At 44.8% G+C, this 22,232-nt stretch overlaps 2 protein-coding genes and 1 long non-coding RNA gene across 5 annotated transcripts in view; 2 read left to right on the top strand and 1 right to left on the bottom strand.

The window, feature by feature from the left end:
• Window positions 1-2,281, top strand: part of zgc:85932 (uncharacterized protein LOC405875 homolog) — a 20,560-nt gene extending 18,279 nt beyond the window's left edge. Inside the window, exons 21-22 of one of the 2 annotated variants that reach the window (XM_034528556.1) lie at window positions 303-1,256; window positions 1,566-2,281. The gene's annotated coding sequence lies outside the window, so the exon portion shown is untranslated. Of the gene's footprint in view, window positions 1-302; window positions 1,502-1,565 lie in introns of those variants that run through there. The other variant, XM_034528555.1, reaches the window with a different exon arrangement.
• Window positions 2,282-3,445: 1,164 nt separating this feature from the next.
• LOC117727973 (alpha-actinin-4-like) overlaps window positions 3,446-22,232 on the top strand; it is a 46,770-nt gene continuing 27,983 nt past the window's right edge. The window contains exons 1-2 of one of the 2 annotated variants that reach the window (XM_034528552.1): window positions 3,446-3,580; window positions 3,704-3,875. In XM_034528552.1, coding sequence (XP_034384443.1) covers window positions 3,750-3,875 — 126 coding nt within the window. In that variant the 5' untranslated portion in view covers window positions 3,446-3,580; window positions 3,704-3,749. Of the gene's footprint in view, window positions 3,876-22,232 lie in introns of both variants that reach the window. The other variant, XM_034528553.1, reaches the window with a different exon arrangement.
• Window positions 17,023-21,342, bottom strand: LOC117727975. The gene is made up of 2 exons (XR_004609078.1): window positions 21,160-21,342; window positions 17,023-20,816 (listed from the first exon to the last, which is right to left on the bottom strand). It is a non-coding gene; the product is annotated as an uncharacterized LOC117727975 (long non-coding RNA).

Here is a 22,232-nt window from a genome sequence, read left to right as displayed (position 1 = left end):
TGGATAACTGTAAACATGAGAGCGCTTTTGAACCTTTAGTTTCATCATCACGCTGCGTGAATAAAGAATGTAGAAAGGAGTCCTTCTTCTTCTTCTTCTTCTTCTTCTTCTTCTTCTACTACTACTTCTTCTTCTACTACATGGTGAACACTATTTATTCGCTGAGCTACTTTACATCCTCCGAGCTCTGCAAACGGTGGTAGAGTTTCCTTCTGTACTTGCATACTCAAAGTACTCATACCGCCACACAAAGAGATGCAAAACAACAACAGGTAACTACAAAATGACCCACATATTCACAGAGAAACACAAAACATCTATAAAGAGACACCGGATGACCACAAAGACGCACACAACCAGAGGGAGATGCGTAACGACTGCAAAGAAACAAAACAACAACCAGAGGAGGCGGAGCCACTGAGAAGTCTGTGCGTCCTGCTGGAGGAGTGATGGGGCCCGTTGTCTCGTAACCCACCTCTAGGCTCACAGGGGACATCGGACTTGTTCCTTTATGTGATGAGTAAATCCTCCTACTTCTTGGATCAGCTTATCTTTTTTTAGAGATAGGTGGTTCTCACAGGACGGAGACATATGATGATCTTATAGAATATGATGCATTGATGTAGATTAAACTAACCAACAGGATATAAAGTAAAATGGAACATACACATTAATGCAGAAGTGATATTAATCCAGAAATATGACGTATAATATAGTAAAACACTGACCGGGTGCATTTTACTGCACTTTCAGTACTTTTACTTTCAGTCCTTTTAGTACATTTTGCTGATTATACATGCATACTTTTACTTCTTCAAACGTCTGTTTACGTCTCATTGGGTTTGTTGGTCTGGCCAGTTTTGTTTCCATGATTTGAACATACACCGGATATTTGCTCACTAGTGTGGTTCTGTAGAACCTCTCAGTAGTTCCTCTCCTGACCACGGGGGACATTTTGAGAAATGGCCCTCTATTCTTTGCTGATGTCTGGTATGTGTAAATATCCGTCTGCCAGCACCCTTCTTTAAAGTGAGAACAGAGTGTGTGTGTGTGTGTGTGCGTGACTGATGTATAATTGTAATGCAATACTTTTACATAGTTTTTACACTGTGTTATGAATGACGGTTTAGGATGCCATGTGACAGTCCAGGGCCACACTCTAACAACACGCTGTCTCTTTTTCTTTTTAATGGATTTCTTTTGTACGGGGAACTTATTTGGATGAAAACAAAAGCCATTGCCCCTCTGCGCTCCGAGTAAGTAATACGAGACAAATATGAACCCAAAGGCTCAGTTGACCCCAAAAACAAAGAACTACAACGACTCGTAAAACTGAATGCATAAAAATAAATCTACAAGGGTGGCAGCCAGTACATAACACTACTACCTGGACTGCTATCTTTCTATGCTGATCGCTTTTGTTTGATATATCTGTCTCTGATATATCTGTTGTTACCTCAGATCAATGCAGGAGAATCACTAAAGTATATATAGAGAGCATTTCTTCATCCAAAAACAGGTATTTGTATCGTATTTCATCTGGATATGTTGTCCTTCTTTGTAAGATTCTCTAAAACTTCACATCCAAAACTCAGCCCATTCAGAAGTGTCTCCTTCCTGCTAATGAGCCCACCGACTGATCCCAGAGCTGTTGGTGGCCGCGCTGCACTATGTGGCATCACATGACAACATCAGAGCTGAGGCCCGGTGCTGCTGCGGCCTATATGCTGCTCGGGGCCACGGTGACGCTAATGGACCCGGACAGCCTGAGTATGACCTACTTCTGTAGGTGGCTCCTGCGGGCGGGGGCAGGCAGCCACCCTCCAAAGCACCCCCAGTCGGCTCTCAAACGGTTTGGATCTTGACCTCTTGGTGGTTCACCAGCTGGACGGGAATCAGCCACTAAAGAATAGATTTCCCCTTTTCAGTCTTGAGATGCTATTTCATATTTTACAAGGATACATTTTTGAAATAAGTGACAATAATCGAGGACATTACAGTTACATGAAAAAGCACCTTCCGGCACCTGTATCATCGAGTGAAGCTCAGAAACAAACAAACCCTGGTGGTCTCGGAGGAAGGTACCCCCATGTTTGAACAAGCAGCAGCTTCCATCCTCCTGGATGGACACGCAGTAGAAATAAGAAGTGGCTCCGAGGAGGATGTTAAATATTTTTTCGCCCATGCCCCTCAGACAGCATGAGTCCGCCACTGCAAACAAATAAAATATAATTATTCCTGTCCTGGTTTAATAGTCATACAGATATTGCACTTGCTAAAACATGGGCCTGTATTAACTGGATAACTGTACCGACGTTAGAGGATGGATTCGGAGCACAATTAGAGTTTTTCATCAACACCTCCTCGCTACACTGTCACACACTGTTACAGAAAAATCACACATAAAAAACTCCTCAACACAACGAGTGTTCAAGTCTGGCTGCCGAGGAGACCCACTGTTGCAGTTTGGAGGCAACGTGCTGCTCAAGGGCACCTCAACAACAGAAACCTGCATCCTTCTGCTGACAAATGGACTTCTTCACTCTTATTTCCCTGCACATGCAAAGATAACTGAAAATCATAATGTTTGTGCAAACGATCGACAGATTAATTAGCAGTTGTATTTAATATGACGGGTGTGACTGTTGGTTGGATATAAAGACATATTTTATATATAACATCATTATATCTGACACACAAATGTACATTTTAACATATGCAGTCAAATTTCTTGAGTTTCAATATTTTAGATTTACAATGTTTCATTGGTGCAGAAGATCATGTTCAAATATTGTATGAATATTCATGATCTGTCTGGGCCTATAGAAGCTGCGAGAGACAGGTGGGTCAATTTACACACGACTACAGCTTCACAGGCGACATACGCGACGTTCCCTTCACAATAAAAGGCCCTAACGTTGTGTGAGGATTTACACCAAAAGGATTTAAGAACAAAATAACGAATGAAAACCCAAATTGATGAGAGATGGATATTAGTGACATTTTAAGACTTTATTAAATATATTTCTTCTTGTTTGTTGTTGGAAAATCCCAATCCATTGTATTGCCAAGTTTGCACATACAAGGAATATATGTATTGGCTTATTGGCACATAACATAAACATAGTAAGAAACATTTTTAAAATAAAGTAGGCACAAGGTATAACACAAATATAACAAATACAAAACAAATATGTAGAATACAAATACATTTAGAATGGAAGAGAAGAGAAATACAATAAAAAGGAAATAATACTATATAATAATACTACTATGAAAAACAAACAAACCACGAGAGGTGTTTTGTAAATTCGTGTTGGTGTAAAATAAAGAAACGTAAACACAAAAACGCACACGTGGATTACTTTGAAAGGGGACACCGGAAGCGTCGTTTTCCTGCGCGCGCAGCTTGTCGGCGCCGCTCGCGAGAGCCTGTAGGAGCGGCCGGTTCCTCCCATCAGCCTCACAGTTCCGAGGGAAAGCTTTTTCTTCTCAGAGCGGCAGCGGAGATTTTTCTGACTGCACACGCCGGATATTCATCACATTAAAAAAAACGAGAGAAAGACGCACACTTCCCCGGGTCGTGTATCCCTCCTCGTTCCACCTCTCCTCTTTAGGCCGTCGTTGGTTCTTTTTTTTTCTTCTTTTTTTTTTTCTACCCCCAGTCTTAGTTGTATGCTTACATCTGACATTTTTTCCACAGGACTTGCGAGTATCTCTGTGGCGCACTCAGGTTTGGGTGGGCTGACATGGTAGATTATCACACCGCTAATAACCAAACCTCGACCGGAGGCGTGCAAATCTACATGGAGCAAGAGAACGACTGGGACCGGGACCTGCTGCTAGACCCGGCATGGGAGAAACAGCAGAGGAAGGTAAGGGAACCAAAACTCTGGGCAGAGCTGGGCCGAGCCGAGCCGGGTTGAGAAGGAGGCGGCAGCCGTGGCGGGCGGAAAGAAAATGGCAGGGGAGGGATGAGACGGGGAGTGGAGGTCAGAGACCGAGTACGGGCCTCGGTTTTTTCTGCTTTCTAAAAAAACCCGCAGCTCTGCTCACAATGCCCCACTTTTCTTATTTTTTTGTATATCAACCATTTTAGTTTTCTCCTCCCATCCCCGGCTCTCTCCTTAGCTCACCTCCTCCGTGTCCAGCTCCCTCATTTCCCCGCTGGTTACAATGCTAACATGTTGTATTTCAACACCCCGGTGAATGACAAGTGATAACTCGCTTGTGTTTGTCCAAACATTAGCTTTCACTCTTTCAAACGGGAGACGTACCCCCCCCCCCCCCTCTGCCTGCGGAAACACGGCGCCACATTGTTGCAAAAAAAAGAAGACAAATCTAAATTGTGACCGTGCTGACATTTGGGACTTAAAATGGCGAGAGATGCTGCGTTTCTATTATTTTTGGAAGGAGTTTAGCGCATTACGGAGGCTTCCCCGTCCCTCTTGGACGCTCGGAGGCCGGGGCGAGTTTTCAACCGCTGCCCGCTGCTGGAAGAGCCGACCGATAGCGACGCCGTCCAAGGGCCGATATGCAGACGGGTTAACCCCCGCGTTCAGTCGTTCAACTGAGGGGGGGTTAGGTGGTCACACTCGGCAGATTTGATTCAACGTCACCCTGCTGGTGACATTACTCGCATGGTTTTAGCCGCTTATTTATTTATTTTTTAAAGATTTACGGCCATGAAAAAAATCATTGTAAATCCGGATGTCCTGTGAAGAGCGACGGTGTTTAACACTAAGAGCAATGCTGAGCACACCTGTTGTACATGCAGATATATGCTCTCATATCGCAATGATTTAGGGAACATACCTTCATGCACACGCATGCGTGTAACAGCGTTTGTGGCGTATTCTGTTTCTTTATTTTTCTTTATTTCTTAAAAGACTAACCAGGGACATGGTCTCCTTCGGCTACAAGGCCTACTACACACATTGCATCTGTCGCACTTCAAGTGTGTATTGTAAAACGGAATGTTCTTCCGTGGGACATGAGAGTTTCTGTAGCCACACAAACGCCCACTTGCTGTGCTTCAGATTTTTTTAAAACTCCAGTCAATATTCTGCACAAACTCTGACAAAACCATGGCACCATGGGGGACATTTGGCCTTGGATCCCCTATTCTTTGGCCCAACACTCCACCAATCCTTTACAGTTCTACTCCTCTTCATCCCCCCACCCCCAGCAATTTGCATGTACTGTGCTATTTCTACTTGTCTAAAACCAGCAGCTCTTACTCCTACTCCACTCTCCCACCCCCACCTTCATCAGCTCTCTGTCCAACTTCTCCTCATCCTCCAACTCTTTCTCAACATGCTTTAAACAATTTTTTTTACAGATTCCGCTAATGTTCCTCCTCTCATAGTCACTCGACAAAGGTGACCTTGTTTTTTACACCCCCACACACACAGAGCTGCTGTGCCAAATGATCATGCCTCAAAATATAGATCAATTCAAGCTCCTGCAATATGGACAACGACAACGCATAACCCTCTCTCGTGAGGGAGTGGAAAGGCGGTGTGCTGGAGAGCTGCTGCCTAGCAGAGTGGAATGATTTGAGTGGGGTGTGTTTTTCACGCTAACCGCCCCCATCTTACTCACTTGCCGGCCGGATGACTGGCATGCTTTTACTAGTGGTGCAGCAGCATGCCGAGCATTGACTCGTGCATTTCTATCAGGCCACTCAGCGGTTTTGGCCGTCGACGACGTCAGACATTCCCACTGCTGTTGATTTGGCATCAGAACTCGCGGCTCTGGGCCTTTTGCTGTTCCCCTCGTGGTGGTTGAATGCGTGTTTGTTCTCGAGAGCGCACAGGTCAAAGTTTCCTCAACAAGAAAGGAAAGAAAAGAAAACAACCTAACCTGCCGATCATTAACAGTTGTGCAAACCTGGGCTGATGTCCACTCATGAACCTGCAGTTTTTTTGGTTGCACAGACTGGGCTAGGGACACGTCCCGCCCCCCCCCCCCTTGTTGAGCTCAAACTGCGGGGGGAACCAAGGGCAAATTCCTGTGGTGCATTCACGCTCACCGTTCCAGTTATTGCGCAAAAGGGAGCAAATGCCCTCCCACAGGAAATATGAAGAGAGGGGTGGATGTAAGGAGTGTGGGAATGGATTGTGTGTGTGTGTGTGTGTGTGTGGTTAGTCTGTGAGGTCAAAACCAGGAGCGGGTTTTGTCGGACGCTGTATTTTCTACAGTCATGCTGACTCGTTTCCCACGTTGAGTAATACAAGACGGTTTGGCGGGGGGGGGCACAGACAGCGAAGTCTGGGGTTACACAAATAGATGTTTAAAAAAAGGACGGTGCTTAAGAGACATTTGATTTAGTTTTACTAACCAGAGTACCTGGACTGAGACCAGCTCACTCTGGTTTGCAATGAGGCTCCTGGCCCCCCGACACACAAAAAAAACTAACAAGTCTTTTTCGCTGCTCTTTGCGGCCACAACAGGCCGCGACACGCCAAAGGTATGCGTCGCCGCCCGAGGTTTCACTGCCACTCTGCACATGTCCAGTGGCGTGAGTGTGTGTGTGTGTGTGTGTCCGCGTCGCAGGACGAAAGTGCAGCGAGGTGGGTGAGCCAACAAGGGAAACGGTTAAGCACACAAGCCAGAAGGGCCCGGGGCAGTCGAGGGGGGACATTGATTGTTCTCATTTGTCAAGGCAATGCACTTTTTGAAATCTCATTTACCCAGCAGTCGTGTTCGGTTAACTCACACACAAAAAAAGGTTAAACAATCCGAGCAGATGTGCTGCCAAAAGAAAAAAACTGAATTTTGCTCCTGGATTGACGTCAGCGCTCCGGTGTTTTCTTTCCTTAACCCGTAGCTCGTGTCGGTGTGTAGCGACGGCCGTGGAGTGTTTCCTCCCACAAATCAGGTTGTGGTCAAACACTCTGACGTTAATCTGTCGTCATTTTCCTATGCGGACTGCCCGTGTGCACAGATGTGATTTTTGGAGCTGGACAGAGACAACTTTCTGTTCTTTTACACGAGGAATCATCCAGTGGTGTCCTCCAACATCGCAGAGCAAACGGCACAGGTTTGTGTGCAGGCAGCCTCCCCGCCGGTGCCCAGACTTGCAACAAAACACACACACTGATTATTATTTTCCATCACTGCCGAGGTGGGCAGCTGGACACACAATGTTAGTTTGTTCTTTTGCCGCCTACTTTTTGCATGCTTTCTGCGTGACTGTCTGGCTGGTTGGCTGGTGGGTGGTGCTGGGTTCAGACTGGCCTGGGTTGGCTTGGCACGAGCCAAGAGTGACGTGTCCTCACAATGCGACCCTTCGATCATCTTGGCTGCACGATAAGCTGCCAGTTTTTCCCCCTAAACATTTAAAAAAAGACGAAAGGAGTTTACTTTTTTAAAAAATTTTTTAAACAATTACGACTGACTATTCATCTGCTTCATTTCAAATGCAAATGTTTAGCCGCTTTTCTCTGTTTTCATATCATTGTAACTGGTGTTTGTTTGGGATTTGGACTGCCAGAGTAAATGATTGAGCAGTTGTCAAAGAAACTCACCACTTGAACCAATATATAATTGATTGTTAGTCACATACAACCTCCTTTCCCAACACACTCGGAGGAGTAAGTGTTCAGTGGTAGCCGTCTCTAGGGCATCTTGGCATGTGAGATAATGGAAGGTGCCCCACTTCCCCCTCCTCCTCCCCCCTGGCTGCCAGCTGATCCTGGGTCAGCTGTGGGTCACCTGGGTCAGCTCTGCCTTAGCTGACAGCGATCCAGAATCAGCTTGTGGACCGTAACAAGGAACCAGTCAGTGATGGGACGGAACAGAGAGGAATGTAACCCCTCAGCCCAACGCCCCTTAGTCTGTCTGTCTTTGGCGAGAGTGCATGCAGGGGGGGGGGGGGGACACATTCCTTTGGTGGCCCATTATAGGCCAGTGGAAGAGTTGGGCTATGCAGGATTGCAGATGTGGTCTGCGTGGTGGTGGTGAGAGGGGAAATCCTCCTCGGGGGCGCCAATCGTCTCTCCAGATACTTGTTTGCGTAGATGTTTTCAGACTTAGAGCAGCAACCATAAAACACAACCCGATCGGGGACTGTAGTGTAGTGCCTAGGGCCGACCCGGGGCTGGTATCAATGTCGGCCCTCCGTATGCCCTGTGTTTTCTCTTTTCAAAGACATTTCTTTACGGTCTGTTTCTCTCCCACTCTTTGTGATTGCGCGAGGAAGGCGTTTCATTTTGGGGTCAGGCGGAGGATCTGAATGTCTCAGAATCCACTAATGCAGTTTACGGCTGACACAACATCCTTAGCTCTAACCCCCTTCCCCCCTTTCTAATTGTGGCCGTGTTGACAAGCTTACTTCTTGGCCATTGTGCGTAGTTATGAGGATTAGTAAATGGCATTTCCCCCTGATGAATAGCAAATCGGCAACAATGGGAAAGTAAGAATTTCCTTTTGGTCTACTGCTACCGGGCATGGCAGGGGTTTATTTTGAAGCTCAGTCTCCCCTCCCATATCCTCAACAGAGATTTATATATCATGTTTTATATATTTAACAGTCGGTAGCAGTATTTCCACTGACCTCCATGCTTTTAATTGCGCTCTGTGTGGAGTCTGGATGTTCTCCTCACGGCAGCGTGGTTCTCTACGGGTTCTCTGGCTTCCTCCCAAAGTCCAAAGACATGCAGCTAGTTGTCTGTCTCTGTATGAGCCCTTCGAGGAACTGGCAACCTGTCCAGGGTGAACCCTGCCTTCACCCAATGTCAGCTGGGATCGGCTACAGCGACCCTAAATAGGATAAGCGGTTTGGATAATTAGTTCCAGCTCCCGACGTACGTAATCATTCTGTATAGATTAATTTATTATTAAGAAATCCGTGTCAGGAGGATAGCTAATTAAAATTAGCTGTTAGCATCCGGGATGACGGCTAACGTTAACAGAGGTTTCACTGGTGTGGGTGGGTTGGTTGGTTTACCACGGTGCAGTCAAACAAACACTGGACCTCATGTCTTCACCTGCTGCGAGTTTTGAACCAAGGCTTCTGCATCACATTTGAACACACGGGGAAATAAAACGGGTCGGAAACAATGTAATATTGAAAAGGCTGCACTTCAACTTTTTGCTTTTAGCGACTTCCCTTGTAAACAAAAGCCTCAATAGAATTTAAATGGATGCATTACAGTAACCCCAACTCACACCCCCTCCTTTTATGTAGGTGTGTAATTGGGCTGCACTTAGACCAGTGAAACAAATAAACATGCTGTAGTTTCTAAGACATAAAATGAGATGCTGGCAGTCATTCAACAAGGCAGATGTGTGGACTCGTAACTGTTTCAACGCCTCCTAACTTGACTGGAAGGAAAATAAATGACTTGGACGTTAACTTGAGACATGAAGACTCAAGCACCTTCCTTTTTTGTTTGATCTGATTTTTAGTTAGTCAGGAGTACCAGTCGCCCCGCAAACTGTTGTTCTGTCAAGTTTTGTAAAGTCTAATATGATATTAGTTGCATTATGGGAAATGTAGGGTCCAGGGATTTTTTTTTTTTGGAGCTTGTTGCATACCAGGGACTAAAAATCAGGATATCTTGGACCATTTCCTTTTTCTTTATCTAGTACCGTGTTTAGCAAATGGCTTTTAATTCAGCTCTGAAGCAGCCGTGTCATGTCGGTGCCTGTCGCCTGTATGTGTTGTTCATAGTCTTAGGTCGTCCTTAATCTGGTCGTCCTCGCTGTGCAGCAACATCTGTGTGTGTGAGTGGGACAGACTCTCCCAGAGATTACATCCCAGCTCAGATGACAAGCTTATGTCTAGACCGGACATATATGACATGAATAGAAAAAGTGGGGAATAATGCCCACGGCACCTCGGACGCTGCTTCATGTGGCCGTTTGGTAGCAAATTAAAAGTCACAAATGTTAAGATCAGGTCAGAGTTGGACACACTTTTCTTTTTCACAAATGGTGGCATTATAATTTTAAATAAAAAATAGCCCTGCCCCTGTGAACAGAAACGGGAAGTAATAGCTCCCATGAAATGGAGGTTCAAACGGGAACGATTTGGGATCAAAAAGGAGCAGCTTTAGATTGAGATGCATGTTTTTTGTCTGTTTCAGGTCAGGATTTATAAAGCAGACCACGTTCTTCAGATAATATTCTTGTTGCTGTAGAATAAAGCTTGATGGGTATCTGCATACTCGGCCACACCTAGACAGGTTGTTCTCCCTCTGGGGAAGGGAGTGTTTGAGAGCGAGAGAGAGACGGCACAACAAACAAGGCGTGCTACTCTGGTAACAAACTAAGAGATAGCTGTGGCGGTGCAGTCCTCATGCTACATCTGGTATACGCTGTTCCACATGTACACACAGAGGGCAGATATATGGAGGGGATGTTGGCTGGCTTAGCAGCTGCAAACAAACCATTAGACTGCCATTAAAAATACACCCTATTATCTTCAACACAAAAAGCTTTTCTGAATGTTTGCCTTATTTAAATGTGCGTTCTCTCTAATGGCCAGCAGGGGGGCAACTCATCCAGTTGTATAGAAGATCTATGAGAAAATTACTCTACTTGTAAACACAAGTTTATTGTTTCAATCTCTAGTTTCAAGTCTTCTTCAATACAGCATGATGTTCATTTAGTAAATTCTGGTCCGTTTAGAGTCAAACATAAAGCAGAGTATACTTTAGGGCGGGGCTATGTTGTGATTGACAGAGTGCTACCAGAGATTCAAAATAACCAACGCCAATGCTTTCTGAAGGTAATAAAATCCAAAGCACAGATGGGCGTCGCATGCACGTCTTCGTCCAATCAGCGGACACCGTTAATGCTTGGTGTTTTTAAATTGTATTCCCAAAGACGGAGCATGTTTTTGTTTTTGGATGCAGGCTCATTTCATTAAAAAAAAAATGTTGTGCAGAGTTGACTTTGCAGCATTGAAGGTGCACCGAGCTGGACTCATATGGGGAATCGCCTGAAGGGGCTTCTGGGACTTGTAGGCACTGTTTGGCATTTTCTGTGGTGCCGTCATCACAGCGTCTTTTTAAAAACATAACACGGGTGAAGACGAACCATGAATCAAACTGTGTGTGTCTCTCTCTCCGCGACCGTCTCTGATTTCCTCCCGCTGTATTATTTAACAGCTTTCTAACTAGGGCAAAGAGGTGAAGAGACGCCTACTGCATGCATACGGCAGTCATGACGGGGATAGTGTGTGTATACAGTTATTTCAACCCACGCACACAACCACTGCAGTTTACTGCATATTTTATGCAACATAAAATACTTCCCTTCCCAAATGCCAAAGTAACATCTGGTATTTAAAAAATAACACATTTTAAAAACCCGATAAACATTTTGTTGATCTTAAAAACTTTTTTTATTTGTAAAAAAAGAGAAACATCCAGAATTCTAAACCTGGTGTGAAGTAAAAAAAATAAATAATTAGAAACATTTCAGCAGGGCGTCCGTGAAGCCGGTTTCAGGGCACAGAACGGCAGCATTAAATATTTACTGATGGTGCCTGGCCTTCAGGTTCCTCCGCTCTCATTTTCACCGAGGACTCGCCAGATAATCCCACGCAACGCTCTTCCTCTCCCGACTCTCCACATTTATTCCCTCGCCTATATTCTGTCTCTTTCTCTCTCTCTTTGTCTCTCTGTCTTTGCCAGAGTCATTAAGGCATCCGATTCAGACAGAGGAGAACTGGAGTATGTGTAGTGCTATTTTCAGGATTTGGAAATTAAATGGTCTTGCAATTGTTTTCCTATATATATATATAATTTTTTTTTTTTTTTCATAGTTCAGAGGAAGTCCTTCAGAGACCACGAGCCTCAAGCTTATTCTCCGTTCAGAGCGTTACAACACAAAGAAGAACTCTGTTGGTCTTTGAGCTCATACATTTCCATTTGAAGACTCATGGAAGAGTTTATTGTTAATGTTGATATTCAAATTATTATTATTATTAACTCACAGAACCATTGTTTGCAAATATTCACCTTCTCTCTACCCCTCTCCTACAGCACACACAGCGAGCTATGTGGCGCCAATTTTTTTTACATTTATTTAGATCCATAACATAATGAAATTATAAATTAATCTTGCAAAATATTCTGTTTTAATCCACATTTGTTGATGTTTAGCCTTTCCAAAACAAGATTTTCTCTGGGTTGCCCGCAGCTGTATTATCAGGGCGAAATCATACTTCCCCCATCTTTATTCAGGCAATGACATCTTAAAATATAATGACATCATTTACAGACATTGTTTGCTATAATCCACCCTCTCAAAAACACACACAGCGAGCGATGCAGCGCTCGGTTTTAACTCAATTTTTATTGAAATATATAATATAATAATTTCCAAAATCCACAGCTTGTCTTTATTGAACAAAATATTCTGCTTTAATCCACATGTGTTGGTGTTTAGCCTTTCCTAAACAAGCTTTTCTCTGGGAGGACTACAGCTGTATTAACGGGGTGGTCTAGCAGCAATATAACAGGACCATAAATTACATTTATTAAACCACAATAACACTAACTTTGGGATATTTAGTCTGCTAGTGTACGACTGCGATCAGACTCCCATGCAAAGAGCTTGAGACGGATGGATGACATGCACTTACTGCAGGTTCACTGCCAGTTTATGCTGCTGAAAAAACCCTGCTGCTGCTGGCCTCAGGGTTTGAAACAAATATGGAAAACAGAAGGATTCTTTTCCCTCTTCCCCTCTTTTTTTCCCCTGGTGACAGCATGGAGAGCTGAGAATCCTAATGTTTTTCGTAGTGAAGTGGTTTTGACTGTGCGGAGACAGTACCGGTGGAAGAACGTGTCACGTGGACAAATATGTCATTTCTTCAGCCACCCAGAAACGATCCGTTTATTTGTGATAAATGGCTCGGCGTTAAAGAATACATTTTCCCCCTGGGAGTCCTGTAGTCGAAGAAAGGGGAAGGAAGGCTCTGTGGTTTCTGTGTTTCTTCTGTCTCAAATATAAAGTCACTACACATGCAAGCAGTCAGAGTGAGAGAGGCGTGTGTGTGTGTGTGTGTGTGTGTGTGTGTGTGTGTGTGTCACCCCCGCCCTAATGGACCAGCTGGCTGCCCCGAGAAAGCAGGGAATGTCTGCAGCTCGGTAGCAGCTATATATTGATTAAACGCACAAAACAAGGCACTTCACACAGTTGTCTTTGGAAAGAAAAGTGGAAAACTCCAGCGGTAATGGCAGAAATAAATATATTGCAATACAGGGAGTTCTTTTGGTGTACTTTTCTACATTCTGACTAATACCAGCTCCAAAAGACTCCCAAGTATAGAAGCCTGTGTAGCAGAAAGTGGTCCAGGTCTCTGCTCGGGGCCGCCGGTCTTAATGTGGGTCAGGGAAGTCCTCCGCCATCGGCCACGAGCCTACTATCCTGTCTGATCCAATCAAAGCCAGCCTGCAGGGGGATTACTCAGCTACTGTTCCCCCCCACCCCCCTGGTTAACAAAGACTACTCTGTTGGCCCTCGTCTGACTCACAGCGCTGTGGGGAGTGCATGCGGAGCAAACGCAGACCCTGGTACAGTTTCGTATTGGTACTCTGGTTTTGACACTGGGGGTGGGGTGGGGTGGGGAGGAATGCGACGGCACCGTCTCTGCAGTGTTTCCTGCTGCCGTCTGTGCTCGACACCTTCACGGGATCGGCGGGTTATTTCTTGCGTTCTCTCACACGTTGACGGCTGCAGCGGTGCTGCTTCCCAGCTGCACTTTGTTGTAATAAGTCTCTTGATTGATGAGAGTGGGTGTGAAATGTATTTTGGGGGAGGATGGAGCGAAAGGCAGAGAGGTGATGGAAGCATACTAGAGGTCAGGAATACTCTGACAGATGAGAGGCCGGAGAGCAAAAGTGTTGAGATTAAACGGCTCCGGAGTCGGGCCGGTTCATACCGGGAACTCCAGCTGCTGAGGTGCATTTTTAAACCTTCTAAAAATAAGATGCTGTAGTCCGGGGGTTGCTTAGCAACAGTCTTGAAGCAGAGTCTGGGTGCTATCACGGTTGGCTGCGTTATCCTGCACAACCAAACCCTGCATGTGGATCTCAACCAAACCCGACGGTTATATCGGACCGATCCGCAGCTGTGACGTCGCCTCGTTTGAACTCAGGTGAAACCAACATTCAGGTGCACCGTGTGTTGATGTCCCCCACAGTCGTGGAGGAAGAGCCAGTTGAGCGTCGAGACGAGCGAGGTGTGAATGTGCAGAAAGGGGAAGTTGAGCGTTTTAAAGTCTGCCCTGACGGATCTGAAGCGTGAATGCACCATAACGTTACTCTAGCTGTTGGCGCTGTACTTCAAAGCTCTCACTTTTATTATGTTTAGCTGGCGCTGTTGCAGTGAAATTATCTTCTGAGCTCATTGGAGGATTTTTGCTGGTTTGATCATCACATTCTTGTTTTGATCTTTGTTTGAAAAGAATAAATCTCAATTGATTGTACAGAAAACGTATCCCAATTTAAAAGAAGACATGTTTAGACTTGGTTTAGGTGTAGCTTTAAACTCGTCCAACGTTTGAACACAGAAAAGTGGCTGAGAGGGCGGTCAATGTTTTTTAAAAGGATGGTAATGATCTGGAGCTGATTTATTTTTAAATCCTGTCACTAAGTACATTTACTTAAATTGCCATTTTACATGTTATGCTACTTCATACTTTGACTCACTACATCTCAGAAGTTATTGTACTTTCATCCCCTTACTGTCCAGTATAAACGCCTGTATCTGTGCAGTAATAGTTTATGGTTAAATTTAGCAAAAACTACCATTTTAAATCATATTCTACACACTTCAGAAAATATCTTGATTTGGCACAGGTCAACGTGCCAATCACACATCATCTTAATATGTTTGTCAATGAAAACATGAATGACAACGGTGATATTGTGGTATACTTTTGAGCAGTAGAGGGGATCTCTAAATATTGTACCACAATATCAGTCGGAATAATCAGTTAGATATGCGTTTCCAAACTGTTCAGCCCTGAAATTAACCATTTAAAAAAAAAAAACTGGCAGGAAGAACACAGTTCTTTAACTTTTTATACTTGAAGCACGTTTTGCTGACAATACTACCATATCTTTTTTTACTTATGTAAGGCTCTGAATGCCGCCCTTGCTATGGAGTAGTTTCACAGTTTGGTATTGGTACCTTTACTAAAATAAAATCTGAATACTATTTCCACCGCTGCATAGTACTTGGAAACGGATGTGATTTCATTACAATTTGACATTTTATTAACACAAACATGCCACTTTGCTTTTTTTGCAACACAGTACCAAAAAAAGAAAATGCCAGACAACAATAAAACCGTCTGCCTGGTAATCCCTGACCGCCATCCTTAACTACCCCGCTCCGTCTGATGTGACACACTCAGCGGATGATTTTAATGACCATTTGCAATGCTGATTTTGCTTTGACATGCGCTCAAGTGTGTGTGTGTGTGTGTGTTAGACAGACTTTGGGCCAGTGAGTCATGAAGCTGTAGAGGGCAGGGTGAGCGCCTGCATGTGTGTGTATGTTTAGTACGGGTCATCAACAAGCGGAAACCCCGGAACAAACAACGTGCCGCTCCTCGTACCGGGATCTTGGACCCTCTCAGCTGGACCCGCCCCGCCATGACCAGCAGCACAGGGAAACCGTTTGCATGCATCTATATTGAAGTCCTTATCTCACATCAGGCTTTTTCGGAGATCTGGTTTTACCTGCCGCCGGCTGGTTTTGCATGCTTGAAATATCTTGGCCACAGGATTATTATACTTTCGCCTGCATGGCCGCATAAAGAATACATGGCATCGGGGTTAGTAGTGCAACCTTAAAACGCGGCACTCTACTTTTGTTTCTTCATCGTGAGTTCAAAGAATTGTAATAAAAAAAAGAAATCCTAAAAAGTGCATAAACTCCCACAACAGGGTATTGAAATCCATTGAGCGGGCGCCAAGGCCACATGAGGACACACACGCGCTTGTTGACACACGCATGTTTGACACAAGTCTCCTGTTCACTGACGGGTAGTTGGGAGAGTTGTTTGTCGCAGACAGCAGGTCCACCCTCTTTTGTCTTTTTACCTCTTCACTTAACCTGCCCCCGTCACTTCCTGTGTCTCTGCATCCCTCTTCCTGCCCGTCTGCGCCCTCACCCGTCTCCCTCGCTCTCCTGTTTGTTTTTACAGCTTCTTAGGAAGCAGAACGGACACACACACACAAAGAATGGACATAAACACAGTCGGGTTACTTTAATGGATCTGCACTGTCGCCCTGAAAATGTGTTTTCCCCCCCCCCATTACATTTAAAACCTCTGAGGGGTGTGAGAGCGATAGAGAGCGAGGGGGTGCACCTTGCTGCTCTCTTACATCACTATTGTCGCCGTGACAGCCAGTCAAATGCGTTGCCTTATAAGGTAAAAGTGCGCAAAGTGGGTGGAGAGGAGGAGGAGGAGGAGGAGGAGGAGGGGCAGGAAGAGCCTGTTACCGTGACAATGCTTCTGCTGCCGGGCAACTGGGCCGGCCTGAAACTCCCGTTTGGCCACATTTTCACACACACAGCCCTCCGTTCTCTCTCCTTCGTATCTGGAGCGCCACATGATTCACTCCTTTAATATTTGCTCCATGAGATAGGAGATACTTCTGTCCCGTCAGTCTCGCTCTCTCTCTTGGAGGTGTGTGCATTGGTTTTGGTTATCGTCCCAGGTTTTGTATGAGACCAGCAACACAAACCAAGTATGAACATTTATAGCTGCGGGAATGTCATCCCTTCTCTCCCTTTGTTTTCTCCTCCCAGTTGGTCCTAATTGTCAGCAGTGACTGGTCTTATAACTCTTGAATCAGCCGTGTGTGTGACCGTAACTCAGAGGGAGATGGTAGCCATGCTGCCAGCTAATCATGTTTTTGGCTTATGTCTCTTCGGTGTTTTCTTTAATGATAAAAAATTCCCCAGCAGCACCAAGTAACTGTCTTGTAGCGCTCGCTCGTTCTATTTATGGCTGCGTTTCCTCACACAAAGTCAGACGCATTGACACGCTACAGACGTCAGGTACAACATTGGTTATGTGTTTGTTTTTTTTCTACATTTTTTTTTTTCAAGTTTCCCCTCTAGATTAACACAACAAGAAATTCAGTTCTCACATGCTTGTGCACCAACAAAAATGACTTCTCTTTTCTGACCAATAACTTCCTCTAGCTGGTTTTAACGTGTGGCGTGAAGCAACAAAAAAGAAGAAGTTAACCATCATCAGCGAAGGTTGCCTAGACCTGTCTTTTAGTTAATTTGGTTAATTTCATACGGACATCACCTTATTACTGTGACCAGACGCACTTTTCTACTTATCTTATTTTAATTTACAGCTCTTAAGAATAGATCCAGAAAAATATTTGTACAAATGCATTCACCCCTAGAGGGGCCTTCAGCGCAGACACACACTGTAAAGGGTTCTGCCTACACCCTTCAAAGAAAAGAAAGACATGTATGTTTTCTGCTGTTAGACGGTTACATTATAGTTTGATAATAATACAAAAGAAATCTCAATAAGTAAATGCTGCCGCAGTAAAACACTGACATGCAGTGATCAAAGAAGAGTCGAGACGCAGTCAGAGGAGGAAGGCGAGATCCAAAAAGCCAATCCGACTTGGCTGCTGGTCATAAAACTGGTCCCGCTCCCTGAATACTCATCAGTGCAGGAACGACCCAGATCAACCGGCGAGGCCTCCGGTCATGTTTTGAGCGGATGGCACTCATCGTCATGATCACGCCTCATCTGGAGTAAAAACACTCCTGTTGTGTAGCTGTGTCCTGTGCTGCACGTTGGAATTCATGCATGTCGCACAGGATATTTTGTATTTATTGTCTCAAAATAGAGGCGATAGTGTAGGCTGGGTTTCTTTGTTTTTTTGTAATATGTGATGGTGTAAGAAGGGTTTTTGGGGGAAGACGCCCAATGGTAATATTGGATTTCTGATTAAGTGTGCACACCATCCTTTTTAACACAATAACATGGTAGCTAACATGTTAAAAATATACTAACTTTGATAGACTAATACTTTTATAGCTAGCAAACAAATGAATTGCCGCGATCATTAGCTTGCTGTAGCGCTGACTCCTTTGTATTTTTGGGGGACGGCGGGGGCAGGCATCTGGCCCAGCTTCATCCAACAATATCAACACAACCAGGCTGGTGAACGTAGTCCAGTTTGTCGAGCTGGTCTTGTTTGGTGCTGATGAGCAATAAGTGCTGTTGCGTCACAGCCATCACGTCATTCACCTCCATCCTCCTCATCGCTGTCATAATGGGGGTCTGTGGTTCAGCCGGTTGTTACTCGACAAATGTGTACGTACAAGCACATGGACACGCCCGACATTAATGGCCACTCACTCTTCCCTCGCTCAGTAAATCACGGCCACATGTTGGTGAATCATGACGTTTTCCAGAAATCAACAGCCAGTAGGCAATAAACGCATCAGCCCTGTAAAAAAAAAAACCTTGTTCACTCCAAATGAATTCATTCTTGATGTGTTTTTTTTCTTCTTCTGATGCTCTTATCCCAACTTGTTGTTGTTTCATATCATGTTTCCCAGCTGTTAAATTACACCGTGAAGCCACTACAGGGAACTTTAATTTGTGGACAGAAGTTGTAATGCTTCCAAGCACCCCCCTTGTCTTTACTGCAGCAGGGGTCCCGCTCAGCCCTGGGTTCCTCCTGTGCCCCCCTTACCTCCAGCGAGGCCAAAGCAATAACGGCCTCTGTGTCTTCGGAAGCTCCTGGCAGACTGTTGGCTGCCGTTGGGGTACACACGGGGTTGTTATGTTTAGTCAAACGTTCTTTTCTAAACATTTTGAAATTCTTTCAATTTCATGCGTTTTGATTGCTAACATTACATTTTTTTTAAATGCCATCAGTCTGGTTCGTTGCCATTTTCTGCACTTACAGACACATGTTTGTCTCACGCTGGGAAAACCCATAAATGCAAAAAATAAAAAGAGGAAAAAAAAGCCGAGCTGGCACTAAGAAGCCAGTTTGGCACGGAGACAACCGACCGCTTTGTAACCAGAAGCCGGTTCGGTGGAGTGATTCCGTTTCCTGCCGCCTGAACCGATCAACAGAACGGCAGAGCTGTCGCGGCGCTCTGGAAAGCGTCAGCCAGCGGTTTTAATAAACCGCTGGCTGACGCTTCGCCAGCTGCTATCGGGCCTGCCAAAGCTCCTGATTGGGGGACACACACACTCACACATACAACACACCCAACCCACACACACAGAAGTGGGTGAGTAGTAATAATGACTTCAGCTCATTCAGTGATTGCAGAGCTCTGGTTTTGTAATGGGAGGTCGGGCTGAGGAAAGAAGGGGAACACCCTCTGGCTGCCCGGACCTTATTATAAAATAATGTAATGACCCTCTTTTTACGCCACAAGGCAAAAAGTCCAATAAGGTCAAAGGAGGCATTTGTGTTAAACAGTCACAGCTCTCTCTCTAATGATTGCGATAACTTTATTTCCAAATTTGAGTCAACATTTCTCTTTTTTTTTAAAAAAGAAAGTGACGTGAAGTTGGATTCACTTGCCGTGGCCACGCGCCACGTTGTTTTAACAGTTTGGTTCCTTAATCTGGTTTTCAGATTCCAGGTGTACCCCGTGACCCTGGGCTGGCTTCACTGGATGACAAGTCATGTGTCAAATGTAACACTTTGAAGTTTCTTCAAATATTTCTGACGCGCTTATTGAAATGCACGTATACCGCTCTTCACTTCGGCGTAAATTTGATCCCTTGATCACTATTTTTTTTTTTTTTTAAAGCTGCCGCGCTCGTTACTTCCTCCAATAACAGCATTCTGTCTGGTGTGTTGAGTGCACGCCAAATGAACGAGAGCACGCCAAGCCAAAACGCCTTCTCGGTTACAAAATGACGCGTTGCAGACGAGCGGCGTCGCATTTGAAAAGGATGAAAAGTCTGGCGCAGTGCTGACTCCACAGAAAACAATGGCTGTTTGTTTTAACCAAATATGTTGTGGTCAAGCTTCGGCTTAAAAATGCGGAATCCGTTAGCGCTTCCTTCACCAGCCTGGTACTATTGTACCGTCGACGTTATCTCCACTTCACTTATTCAACCATCTCGAGCAGGTCGGACACTTTCCTCCTCCATGGACGCATGCGGAGTGGATGTTGGGGATGGGATGGATTCTTCTGTGTGCTCGTGTGTGAATGTGAAAAGTATATTCCGTCTTACTTTATTGTCGAGGGCCCTGGAGGCGTTTTCAAATGAGGTTCATTCATTAAACGCCGTTGAAGTGGTGACTCATCGATCCTGTCCCGTGTGGCAGAGCGTGTCATCGTTTCCTCAGTAGTGGAACTTTACCAAGCTCGCACGGCGGTTGTGAAACAACGGGCACAGTTGAGTCACCCTGTGGGCGGGGCTTTAGAGCCCTTGATTGTAACACGACGCCGATCGTTGCACCACCTGATCTCGTAATCTTTAGCACTCACTTGGTTACTTGAGGTGTGGCATCTAGAAGGAAGGACTGTTCAACAAGAGATGTGTTTATATTTAGGTCAGATTCATATCGCTCTCCTGGTATAAACAGAATAATACTGTGCAGTGTGCATTATTTTTATTAATTTCCATATTTGTTTGAACCGAAGCGTCATTTCACACCGAGTGGGTTGCTTTGAACTCCTTTTCTTAATTTGGACACGTCCTCATCATTTATATAGCTGGGAAAAAACATATTCATGTCCTCTTCCATTCGAACTGCATCGTCTTCCGTTAGGATTTCAAAAATGATCCGAGAAACGTCCGTCAGCCACAGGAGCAGGCGTTCCTGGAGGGACAGAATGAGCTATTTGACCACATTGTTTTGACACTTCAAGTAGGCAAAATATTTAATTTGTTTCTAAATCAATAATTTGCGTAATCAACTATTCAAATGATGGTACATTTCAGTTCTAAAATGTAGTTAATATTTGTTTTATCTGCATAAATCCATTGAACCAAAGGAGTGTGATAGTCAACTTTTCTGCTGGAGTTCTGGCCTGAGAGAAACAAATTGCAAGTGACGTCCTGAAAAGTATAATTTGACCAGATAACAGCTGCTCACCTCCAGACTATCTGCAGCTAGCAGCACCTTCCCCACTAACCTCACTCTGCTTTCATACATGACTCACCCCCAGTTATTTGAATCATCACAGCAGACCTTTACGGACTTCCTGTGCACGTTCATCTCTGAGCCCATTGTCCGTGTACACGGAGGTTATAAATCTCCAGAAGGCTAATTTTACAAAATTCCTCGGGTTAATGTTTTCACGTCTAGTACAGTTGGGATTCATTTGCCGCATTCCTGGGGAATTAACGTGGACGTCCTCCCGCCCCCGCTGCTTCCTGTGCTGCGCCTCTAAAGACAGGAAGTAGATTAGTTTGGCTGCTGATTGGCTGGGGGAGAATTGATGGTGTGATATGAGAGGAACAGACGCACACAGACTGAGGGAAACTGACCTTGTGTGTGAATTTAGATTTTCTCCTCACTGCCTCTTTGAGCTGATCTTATGCATCTTTTTCCTTTTTAGCTGCTGCAAAGGTTTGTCTCACTGTTTGGCATCAACATGCAAAGACAGAAGGGGGGTTGGTGGAAACGAGGACCGCTGAATGGCTTGTTTGATTAGTTTCTTCTGATATTAGAAGTACCAGTTGAGTGCCTGCCCATTGTACGCTTTACAGATGTGACCTTGTCATTTTTACGTATCCTTGTAACTCTTACATTAGTCCCTCCATTGTAAGATCTATGGACATGACCGAATCCTTCAAAGGAAATGCCAGTAGTGACTATTTAATTAAGACGTCAAAACCCAAAGCACATTTGATTGGCAACTTAACTGGAGAAGCACTGAGTGTAAAAAAAACGATGACCTTTAACTGTCTTCGCATTCTGGGCAGATTTCTTTGTTAATGGGATCTACTTTAATGTGTCCAACTACATTTTTTCCCAAACCAAAAAAACAACTCCCCCAGATACTTGCAGGACACGTTTCCTGCTCGGAGGAGATTTAACGGTTTCTAGACTCCACAAGCGTTAAAGTATATGAGAGCTATAGACGAGGGCGGGCAAGAGGAAGCAGAGGGAAGTCGAGAGGGAGGAAGAACATAGCTGGCATTCCTGAAGTCTCCGTCATGTTCAGCAGGGGCTGACACTCGTTCTTCTTCTCTTTTATTCCTTCTCTCCTCGCCCCTCTCACCTTTTCCT

Source organism: Cyclopterus lumpus, chromosome 25, assembly GCF_009769545.1.
Source record: "Cyclopterus lumpus isolate fCycLum1 chromosome 25, fCycLum1.pri, whole genome shotgun sequence".
NCBI lineage: Eukaryota > Metazoa > Chordata > Actinopteri > Perciformes > Cyclopteridae > Cyclopterus > Cyclopterus lumpus.
The sequence above is the reverse complement of the archived record's forward strand: the minus strand, read 5'-3'. Positions and strand labels throughout refer to the sequence as shown.